Source organism: Ictidomys tridecemlineatus, chromosome 6 (assembly GCF_052094955.1).
Source record: "Ictidomys tridecemlineatus isolate mIctTri1 chromosome 6, mIctTri1.hap1, whole genome shotgun sequence".
In the NCBI taxonomy this organism is placed as follows: Eukaryota; Metazoa; Chordata; class Mammalia; order Rodentia; family Sciuridae; genus Ictidomys; species Ictidomys tridecemlineatus.
The window spans coordinates 39,600,889-39,612,809 of NC_135482.1; the positions used below are offsets into that span (position 1 = coordinate 39,600,889).

At 38.4% G+C, this 11,921-nt stretch overlaps 1 protein-coding gene across 2 annotated transcripts in view; it reads right to left on the reverse strand.

Moving 5' to 3' along the window:
- The window catches only part of Zdhhc17 (zDHHC palmitoyltransferase 17), a 92,450-nt gene extending 86,000 nt beyond the window's left edge, over positions 1-6,450 (reverse strand). The window contains exons 1-2 of one of the 2 annotated variants that reach the window (XM_078053111.1): positions 6,277-6,316; positions 5,606-5,661 (exon numbers count right to left, since the gene is read on the reverse strand). Coding sequence is in view for 1 of the 2 variants with exons in the window: in XM_078053109.1 (XP_077909235.1) it covers positions 6,277-6,369 (93 nt within the window). In the remaining variant the exon portion in view is untranslated. Of the gene's footprint in view, positions 1-5,605; positions 5,662-6,276 lie in introns of both variants that reach the window. The other variant, XM_078053109.1, reaches the window with a different exon arrangement.
- Positions 6,451-11,921: the final 5,471 nt, after the last annotated feature.

Below are 11,921 nucleotides of genomic sequence, written 5' to 3' on the forward strand. Positions count from 1 at the left end.
TAAAAATAAATAAAGCTGGCATCCATGTCCACACTACATATAGGAAAGAAGCTGCTTTCCATTTGAAGAAAATAAAGCTGAAAGGAAGACAGAGATAAGATACAGAGTTTTAGGGAATTCTCATCTTAGGTTCCAAAGTTCTTTGAGTCCAACTGCACTCTTGCCACCTGAGTTTTGGAGTTGAGACAGTAAATTCTTTTTTTTTTTTTTTAACTCATGTTAAGTTTCAACAGGGTTGCTAACATTTGCAACCAGAGGATTCTCATTAACAAAATGAGGAACTTCTGTATTCAGCTCAAAGGACATTTTTTTTTCCCTCATGAAAATAGGGGTAGTCACTAGTTTTATTCATCATTCATTAAATTCTTAATAAAGTAAGTGTTCATAATAGAAAATTATTCTTCAAAGCTAAACAAGGGTATAGAATAGTAACATCTCAATAAGAATTTCTTTCTTCTTTTTCTTTTTTTTTTTTTTTTTTGGTATCAGGGATTAAACCTAGGGTGCTTAACCACTGAGCCACATCCCCAGCCCTTTTTATATTTTATATAGAGACAGGGTCTGGCTCAGTTGCTTAGGCCTCACTAAGTTACTAAGGGCTGGCTTTGAACTCGCAATCCTCCTGCCTCAGCCTTCCTAGCTACTGGGATTACAGGCAAGCACTACCATACCTGGCTGAAAAAACACATGATAAAAATTACAAGCCATCTGACATATACAAAACTTGTTTCAGGTACATTTGGCCCTATCATCTCCATCCTCAACAATAGCACTGAAAATCAAAAAAGATAACCCTTAGACACTGTCATATTTTGATTTATCAATGAAAGATTCTATTATATTTAGTATATATTAATTCTCAAAAATAGTGAATTGAGCCGAGCGCAGTGGTTACACACCTATAATCCCAGCAGCTAGGAAGGCTGAGACATGAGGATCCTGACTTCAAAGCCAGCCTGAGCAACAGCAAGGCACTAAGCAACTTAGTGAGACCCTGTTTCTAAATAAAATACAAAATAGGGCTGGAGATGTGGCTCAGTGGTGGCCCAGTGCCCCTGAGTTCAATCACTACTACCAAAAAAAAAAAAAAAAAAAAAAACCAACAGTGATTTGTCTGGTACATTTTCAACATGAAAAAAAAATATTGTGGTGCTGAGGATGTGGCTCAAGCGGTAGCGCGCTCGCCTGGCATGCGTGCGGCCCAGGTTCAATTCTCAGCACCACATACCAACAAAGATGTTGTGTCCGCCGATAACTAAAAATTAAATATTAAAATTCTCTCTCTCTCTTTCTCTCTCTCCCTCTCTCACTCTCTTTAAAAAAAAGAAAAAAAATATTGTTTAAGCCTTTACAACAGAATATTACATTCTTCAGAGTATCTACTACACAGAAGGTTGAAGTTTTATTCTTGAATTAGTGGCTTACAATTCTTTAAAAAAAAATTGAAATGAAGTTATTATTCTAGAATTGAATAAATATTCCATGGGATTAATTTTTTATTTGTGTATTTTATAAATAAAATATTGTCCTGAATCATTATTTTTCAAACTCTAAAGTAAAAATATTTGACATTTTGCTTTTATTCAAGAATTGTCTGTCTGCAATAAAATTGAACAGTAAAATACTACAATGAGATGATGCTTTAAGAGGTCACCAGTTAGTACATTTTAACTTTACATGTATTGACTCAGTAGTTACTGAGTATTTTTAAATCTAAATTACAACTATATGACTTATAGCATTTTTTGCTGGAAAAAAAAGAAGCATCAGATCCTAAGATTGCAGGAAGATTTGTTTGAACAAGAACAGATGCCATAACCACCAGAAGAAAATCAAATTCCAAATACATTTTCTGCTTTCTGAAAGCAAATGAGTTAACTTACATACGTATGCAAATATATTTCTCTAAATACATAGTAAGGCTAGAAATAGAAACAAAAATCAGTATCACTGAAGATAAGCCTCAAAAAGTAAATTTTATTAAATCAATGAAGAGTAGATGTTGTGATACTTCAGTTTAATACTCAAACAATAAAAATGATGAGACAAGAAAAGGGATAAATGAATGTAAAATAAAAAGTGTTACCACTTAAAACAGAATTAGGAAAAATGATAGTAGCAAGTTTTGAAATTGAGAGAAAAAAAGAAAGAAAGCAAGAATGGAAGTCACAGGTGATCTAGGCAATCCAGCTGTATACAAAATATATACTCAACCCTCTCCCCCAATGCCCATCTCCTCCAGCCATTCCCTACCTGCCTTCAGTTACCACTCAAGTCGATCACTATTAGGGGATAATTCACTGATTGGGTTAAGGCTCTCATAACCCAATTATTTCTCCTCTAAACCTTCTTCCACTGTTTCACATACGAGTCAGAGCTTTCTGAAATAGAGAGCTCTTAAGACACTCTGGCAGGAGAGGATATTTTGGGGTATGAAAGAGATGAGGTAATTTACAAAAGATGTATTAGTAGGTAAAACAGAAGACTAGTGATAGCAAGTCTGCTAGTCTGCAGGCCAGCATATGGTTATCTGTCCCTCTACCAAAGTCTTTCTTCTAACCATTCTAGAGACAGAAACCTGACACTACTTAGGCTACAGTACTCAATTCCAGACTTACTTGGATTCTGTCAAGTGTTTAAAGTGCATATATGTTCCTAACTAGAACAACACCTTCCGGAAAAATATACACTATTCTTTTTATTATAACTATCTTAATCAGCCTTTAAAGATCTGACCAGAACAACTGCAGAGGAGGAAAAGTTTTTTGGGGGGCTTATAGTTTCAGAGGGCTCAGTCTACTAACAGCCAGTTCCATTCCTCAAGGCTCAAGGTGAGGCAGAACATTAGGGTGGAAAAATATGGCAGAGGGAAGTGGCTCACATGATGATCAGGAAACAGAAAGAGACTTCACTCACCAGATACAAAATATATACTCAAACCCTTACCCCCAATGCCCACCTCCTCCAGCCATTCCCTACCTGCCATCAGTTACCACTCAGTTGATCACTATTAGGGGATAATTCACTGATTGGGTTAAGGCTTTCATAAGCCAATTATTTCTCCTGTAACCCTTCTTCCACCATTTCACACATAAGCTTCTGGGATATATATCACATCCAAACCATAACGGTAACCTATAAAACCAAATACAGTGCTATGTACCTAATAGTTAGATGTTCCAAGTTGATTCTCTTAGAAAATCACAATTTACAATCAGAACATCGGAGTTCAAACAAATCTTAGGGATCATCTAGTCTGGCCCCTTTACCTTAAAAGCAAAGAAACTATTTGCAGTTAAATGCTTACTAGCTCAATAGCTCAAGGTCACAGAGCTAGGACTTTCACCCTAATCCCCTGATAATCAGTTCATCTTTTGCAAAAAGCCTTTAATTCTTCCATTATGATAAACTAATAATCATCTATTTCAACAGAAAACAAAGTAATAGCAACTTCCCTTTCAGGATTCACTATATGCCATGGCTTTTAGAAGGTTCCATTGTCTTGGCAGCCTAGGTCTTTGAAAGCTGTTTTACAAACATTACCCTACCTAATATGATAACTCTAAAAGAAAGGTAATATTAAGTCAATTTTATAAATGAGGAAAATGCAACTTACCATCATGGTAATAAGTGGCAAAACCCAGATTTTCGATTTCACAACAGAAAAACTTAGCTCTTTACCAATATTCTATACTGCCTCTCACTGAATTTACCACAAAAATGTTGAAGTCTCACGCAGTCCAGAACAATGCCTGACTCAAACAGGATAAACTAAATTGATTATTTAATTCATTAAAAAAGTAAGGTTCTCATACCCCCAAATGCCTCAAAAAAGAGACTTGCATTGCTCATCTAATTGCATAATCCTCTACGGAAGGTTTCAACAGTGGACAGTTTGCATATTAACTGGAGATTTAAGAAATGGCTGATTTCTTTATTCCACAAAAATTCACTTGTTCAAGATATTTAGTGAAAAACTTTTTGTGATAACGCTAAATCTGAAGATAAAAAGTAAAATAAAAACATTACTGCAAGATCCTATTCCACTAAATTAAAACCTACATAAGCTTCAAAATCACTCACCAAAACCAAAATAAAGGTGGTAACACTTCCCTCCTTCTGAGAGAGGAAAAAGAAGTAACATTAACTGAGTACCTACAATGTGACAGTTCTTAAATCTCAACAGTCTCACCTAATCCCTTAATAGCAAGCAAATTAGGAAAAATCTCTATTTTCTAATAAACAAATGATGTTTAAAGAAATTATGTGCTTGATTCAGACCACTTAGCTACTTAGGGAAGATTCATAATTAGAATCCAAGTCTGTCTGACCCAATGCTGTGTTCTCTAAAACGTAGTTAAAAGAACTACCACTGATCACCAAGACAAAGAATGGCTTTCTTTCCAAGGGAGACAGAAAACATTTTTTAACAAAAATACATTAACTCATTTAAACTTCTCAGTGGCCCATTAGTTAAATATTACTATCACCCCATTATTATAAATGATAAAATTATAAATGTAATAGTATGACCAAGAACACACTACTAGGAAGCAGTAGAATACCAGGTCTGTACCAGATATAAGACACTAACCACAGAAAAAAAATACAGAAAGACCCCAGTGCACCATTATGAGCTTAAGGTCCAAATGAATTAAACAAATTATATCTTGTGCTTGTTAGGTAAGAGGGAACAATATATGTGTACACACACACACACACACACACACACACACACACACATCATTTACACCAATTCTCACTTCCAATAAGATTATCCTATTAAATGGCAACCTGAACACTTTCTCTAAACTTTAAGCCTCCCAATTCAGAGCAATCTCTGAATTTGTTACCAGTTAACATTATTCTTAAAGTGACAAACAACATACTGTTTTACAATACAAAGGTTTATGAAGAATGTGCATGAAAATAAACAAACATTTAAGTATATGAAATACATCCACAGAAACAGATAAGTGTTTAGCAACATTTTCAAGGTATCATCTGAAAACTACTTCGTTTCTTGACATAGTTTTAGGGCCTAAGTATATAAACCAAAAGAAATATCTCCAATGCCAGTTCTGAAATATTTCCACTACAGTTAAAAAAAAAAAATGTTTAGTTCTGTCAGAAATCCAAAGTAGCCTTTTCTATTGCGTTAGTACCACATTAAAAAATATAACCCAGGGATATATTCCTAAGGAATTGACCCAACTATTTCTGGTAAGCCAAAAGGATGAATGTGCGGGTGGCTGAATATTAATATAAGAGAAGGTGATTGCTATTTACATTTTATTTTAAAAAGAGGAGCTGGCTACAAACCCAGAAATAGAATCATTCTAATGCAAAGTAACCAGATTAGAAGATTTCCATGTTTCTTCACCCCATAACACTGATTTGTTTTCATTCCTGAACCTCAAAAAAACTACCTGACTTCTACAGGAAGCCACGGCCCTCCACCAGCCCCAGGTCAATGTAGATCATTAAAACCCAGAATGCATCAAGAATTGCTTCCAGGCCTTAACTAGCCCTAGCTCAGCTACAAACTAAGAAGTAAACAAGTACAGAATGTGACTGATCCTAGAGCAGAGAACTGTTTACTTACACAGGAAGATACTCAGATTGTGATGGGAAACGTGTTGCACTCTTCTCCCCTAGCTCCTAAAAAAAAAAGCGGTACTTTGACAAGCTAATGTGAGCGTGGGTCTATTCCCTAAAGTTCTGACCTCTCTTATTCATCGCTTAGGGACAAATGCTCAAATAAGGGCACCTGGCACAAGGTGCCCGAGATACTAGTATGGCATAACGTGGAAGGACATCATTATGGACAAGAAACAGTGAGCTAAACGGAAGGAACAGTGCCACTCGGCCGGCCCGCGAAGGACAAGAACATATCCAAAACAGACGCGCTTCCTCCTCGCCCCCTCGCCCTCCTAGGCTTGGAGGAACACCCGGGGCTCAAGCCGCGGTTCTGGGCCCGGGTCACCTGTGCAACCGCAAGGAGTGCGATGGGAGAGCAGAACCATGCACAGCCCCACCTCGGTCCTCTAGACACAGCCAGGGACTGCGTCCCAGAGCCCGCCCCGGTCGGGCCCGCCCCGCTATCTCCTCCCCCGTTATCCGCTCGCAGCCGCGCTCGGGCCTGGATTTGCCTCCCCACCCTCTCCAAGTTCGGCACGTCCCACTACCCTACACACGTCGGCCACCGCCCTCGGCGAGTCTCGGGAAGAAAGGTCGGGGAGGCAGGGGAGGAATATTCTCGGCGTGGTCCCTCACCTCTGGATGGAGAAGGGGCACGCAGCCCGCTTCGGTATCGTACTCATCCGGGCCGTCCGCCATCTTGGTGTTAAATCCCTCCTCCCGCTGCATGCCGGGAGAAAGCGTTTCACCCTCGCGGGGCTCGGGCAAAGCGGAGGGCGAGCGCCAAGGCAAGCGCGAGCCCCGCCGGAGGCGACGCGGCCGCCTCCTCCTCCCTCCCCAGCCCCCGTGACGCCCCCTCTGCCCCCTCCCCGCTCGGAGGGTGCAGGTCCCTGCGCGCGTGCGCGCAAGCACGGCCGGCCCGGGCGGGAACGCGCTCTGCTGCACTGCGCTGGGGCCAGAGGACCGCTCAGGGCGTGGGCGCCGCCGCCGGGAGGCGGGTCCCCGGTCGCAGGCAGAAGTGTGCCTCCGGCCACCCCGCGGAAGCGGCGCGGCCACGGATAGGTTCGCTTGGGGGAACTAGCGGCGACGCGGGAGCCAAAACGGAGCTCCCGAGCTCCAGGCGGCCCACGCCCTGCGCCCCGCTCTCCCATCCCGGGCCCCCTCCTCAGACCCGGGCGGAGCCAGCACCCGCACCCAGGGAGAGGCTCTCGGGCGCTGAGGCTCGAGTCCAGGCGCGCATCGTTCCTGAAGACGAAAGAAGCATCCCTTTCCTCCACAGTCAAAAAGGTCACCTCCCCACCTATCCTGCGGGAGTGGGGCGGGGGGTGTGGAAGAACTCGTGGGACTTCCTTCTGGATAAAGCTTTTTAAAATGATCCCGGCTTGCCCTCCTTGGCCTTGCGTTAGTACCACATTAAAAAATACTTAGGAGCTTAAAGCCTGTATTTTAGTAAAACCCAGGAATTCCGAATCGAAGCCTTTTAAACTGAATTCACTGAAGCGCGACCCGGATAAAATGACTCAAGCCATTTTTAAAAGGATATTAGGACTATAAAGGATATTGGAACGTGAAGGGGAGATTGCTTCCTAGAAATGGGCTGGTGGCAGTTTTAGAAAGCATTTGTCTTTGTTTTTAGCTATTAAAGATTGTACATCAAAATAGCTCAGAGGAATATTTAGCTGAGATCGGGAAGTGTTCGTGCTACCAGCCTAATATTAAAGTCAAATCAACCAAAGACCAAAAGAAAGAAGCCTGCGGTCCTACAAAATTAGGTTTATTTGTAAATCAGGAGAAAAGACACACCAGAGGAACCGAAGAATATGACAGGATTTAGGTTCCCGCCAAAGGATCCTGAGGAGGGTCTGGGGAGACTGGGGATCAGTTCAGGATTGGACATTGTTTCTAAGGCGGGGTGTAGAAAAGCAGGAAATAACAAGGGATTGGATGTTGTCTTGAGCTAGGGCAACTTAGTAACTGGGTATCTGCAGTAGTAAATGAAAATAGCTCCTTGGTAAAGAGGATGTGGCATTCTATAGCTGCTTGTTGGCTATGAGAAAAAGAAGGTTCTCTTACCTTTGCAGATGGCTTTATACATGTATGCCCTCCCAGCACAGCTGATTTTCATTCTTTTAGTCCTGCCCTAAACCAAGAATCTTCATGCAAAGCTAAATGGAATGAGGGGTCTGTCTTTCCAGCATCAAATTGCTTTAAGAACCTATTAATGTATTCAGAAATCATTTTTACTTCAATATTTCAGTCTTCTTGCTCTTCCATACCCTTCCTTATGCCATGCATTTACTTGGAATAGAAGATGGGAATAAGGAAAAGAAATTGAAGAGATTGAGAGGTGTGATTAATAAAGTATTGAATGAATTGAAGGAGTGAAGAAACTAGGCATGGAGAACAGAAGAGAATATTTCACTAATGCTACTGTAGACGTTTTTATTTGTGACTTCTGAGAATTATATAACTTTAACAGAGAAAATACTAAAAACTGAAAAGTTGAAACAATTTAGTTTAGGTCTGTGACTGCCTTGCTCACTGTAAGACAAATAGTTTTTAAATAAACAACTGAACTAAGAAAAAAGATATTCTTCAGAAACATGTTGAATTGGGCTGTGTTCAGTATGGATCAAATGAATTCATTAGATATAATCAGAGTCCATTTGGTAATTATAGAGCTCTTAACAGCATACCCCAAATTTGAGACAATATATTCACTGGAGTGTAAGCACAGCCAAAAAGTATACTGATTGGATAGGCTGACAAAAGAATGGCATAAAATTATGGAGGATTACAGAATAGTAGCTAAAAATATATAAAAATTCCAAGAAAAGACTAGACCTTGTTAGAGAAGAATTGTGAAATGGATTTAAAGACAGGGAATGGGGTATTATAGAAATAAGGTTTCATATGTAACATAAGAGACTACTGGAGTTGAAGATGGCATTAGCAATCATTCAGGTCTAGTACAATTCTATCATTTCACAAATGAGTAAATGATGGTTGAGAAACGTAGAAACCCTCTTAACGTCACAGAATCCCTGGTTCTAGTAGCAGGATCACATCTAGAAGCCTTTTGAATCCCCCCCCCATCTACTCCTCTTGCCACTACCACATATTTCTTCTCAATTATCTTCAATGATTTACTTGCTTTATTTAATACTTTTTTAAAATTGTGATAAGAACTACCCTCTCAAATCTTTAAGTGTGTGGTAAGCATTGTTAACCATAGGCACAATGTTGTACACATATTTTGAACATGCCCATCTTATATAGCTAAAACTTCATATCCATTGAACAGAAACTCCCTGTTTTTCCCCCACTTCAACCCCTGCAAACCACCATTCTAGTCTTTGTTTCTATCAGTTTGACTATTTTAGATACCTTACATAGATGGAATCATGCAGAATTCATCCTTCTCTGACTGGCTTATTTCACTTATCATAATGCCCCCAGGTTTATCCATGTTGTATATAACAGGATTTCCTTCTTTTTAAAGGTTAAATAATATTCCATTGCATTTATATAACACATTTGCTTTATCCATTCACCCACCAATGGGCATTCAGGTTGGCTCCATATCTTAGCTATTGTGAGTAATGCTGCAAGGAACACGGGAGTTCATATGAATCCCTTTTGAAATCCTGATTTCAATTTTATATACTCAGAAGTGGGATTGCTGAAAGCTATGGTAGTTCAACATTTTTATTTATTTTTTTCTGAGACACTATCATGCTATTTTCTATTGTGACTGCACCACATTGCATTCCTATCAACATTGTACAATGATTCCAGTTTCACCATATCCTTGCCAAAATTTGTTATCTTTTGATTTTTTGTTTGTTTTTCTAGTAGCCATACTAACAGGTGTGATATCTCATTGTGGTATAGATTAGAATTTCCCTAATAATTAGTAATGTTGAGCATCTTTTCACATACCTTTTATCCATTTGTCCTTAAATCCTTTACCCACTTTTAATTGGGTTATCTGGATTTTTTTTTTACTATTAAGTTGTAAGAGTTTGTTGCATATTTTGGATATTAATTCCTTATTGGATATGTGATATGCAAATATTTTCTCCCATTCCATAGGTTGAGTTTACTTTGTTGGTTGGTTCCTTTGTGCTACAAAAACATTTTATTTCAATGTAATCCTGCTTCTCTAATTTTGCCTTTATAGCTTGTGCTTTTTATGTCATATTCAAGAAATCTTTGCCAAGCCCAATGTCATAAAGCTTTTCGCATATGTTTTCTTTCTAGGAATTTTTACAGTTCCAGGTCTTACATTTCATTCTTTAACCCATTTAATTTGATTTTTATGTGTGCTACAAGATAAGGGTCCAATTTCCCTTTTTGCATATGGATATCCACTTTCTCCAGCACCATATGTCGAAGAGAATGTCCTTTCCACATTGTGTATTCTAAGTACCATTGTCAAAGATCAGTTGACCACGTATGTGTAGTTTATTACTGAGCTCTCTCTTTATCTATTTTTATGCTAGTCTCATACTTTTTAAATTACTGTAGCACTCTAATATATTTAAAAATCAGGATATGTCATGCCTCTTTGTTCTTTCTCCAGATCATTTTTGGCTATTCAATCTTCTGTGATTCTGTATGAATTTTAAGATTTTTTTCAACTTCTATAAAAAAATGCCATGAGGATTTCGAAAGGGATTGCATAGAATCTATAGATCTTTTTCAGTACTATGAACATTATAAACAATATTAATTGAATTTATGAATATTAATCAAATCTATTAACATGAGAAGTTTTCCCATTTATTTGTTTTATTTTCACTTCTCTCATCAATAAATTTTGGTTTCCAGTGTACAAGTATCTTAATTCTTTGATTAAGTTTATTTTTATTTTGTTCTTTTTGATGCTATTGTAATGGTATTATTTTCTTTTTAAGTAGTGTATAGAAAAACAATTGATTTTCATATGTTGATTTTGCTGACTGCAACTTTACTATATTCGTTCATTCTAACATTTGGCAATTACTTATTAAACATTTATTCTTCATGAATATTGGAAACAATAACCACAATGTAGTCAGAGATATTTTTAAGATGTCAGTCAGATTATTTAGCCCAGCTAAATACTATTATGTAATCATATGAATTCATTAATTGTATTAATGATAAAATGTTCTTATAAGCCATTTCACAGATTTCTATGTCTCATTGGAATTGTGGACTCTAGAACTAAATAGAATACTGATTACTTAGAACTGGGATAAAACAGGAGTTGCTTTTTTAACCAAAGAAAGCAAGTACATATATCAGTACTCCTATTTTAAGCAAAGTGGAGACAATTTTTTTCTACAGTCATATTCAGTGTGAATCATTGATGTAGAAGAAATCAAACTGGAACATTAAAGGAAATGTGTGAAATTTGGCATGGGTAATGGCCAGCTCCCAAGGAGGCTACCATTGATTCTTGCTTCCTGGCATTCTCACCTTTGCCCTCACTGACACTGAGTAGGGTTGACCTGTATAACCAATAAGATATTGTACGAAAAAGAGGTATGATTTTGGAGGCCAGGTAATACAATGCATCATGGCTTCTGCCTTGTTCATTCTTATATCCCTAACTTGGGGGAGCCAGTTGCCATATCATGAAAACACCCAAGGAGTCCTGTGGTGCTGTCCATCTGGCACAGAGCTATTGCCTGCTGCTAACAACCGCTGCTGACTTACCAGGCCTGTGAGTAAGTAATCTTAAAAGTGGATCCGCCAGTTCCAGTCAAGCCTTTAGATGGTTTCTAGCCTCGCTGATAACCTCAACCACAAGCTCTTCAGAGATCCTGAGCCAGAACCCCATACTTAAGCTTCCCCTGGATTTCTGATCCACAAATTTGTGTAAAATGCAATTATTAATTTTCTTAAACTGCTAAATTTGGGCATATTTGTTATGCAACAGTAGATAATACAGTGTGTAAAGCCAAAACTCCCAAAATGGTCTACAAATTGTATAGTTATAAGAATCCAGCAGGATGAAAACATTCAATCACTTAACAGAACTGGTTATTTTTCCCCTAAACTTGCTTCCTTAGAAGGAATATATACATGTTTTATTATTACTCATTGCTTTTATTAGGGGAAGGGTAGGTGTGTGTCTTAATTTGTTTTGTGTTGCTATAGCAAAATACCTGAGGCTGGGTACTTTATAGATGATGAACATTTTTTATATGTGGGCTAGGTACATTATATAAAAAGATTTATTTAGGTCACAGTTTTGGAGTTGCAAGAGCATAACACTAGCATCAGCATCT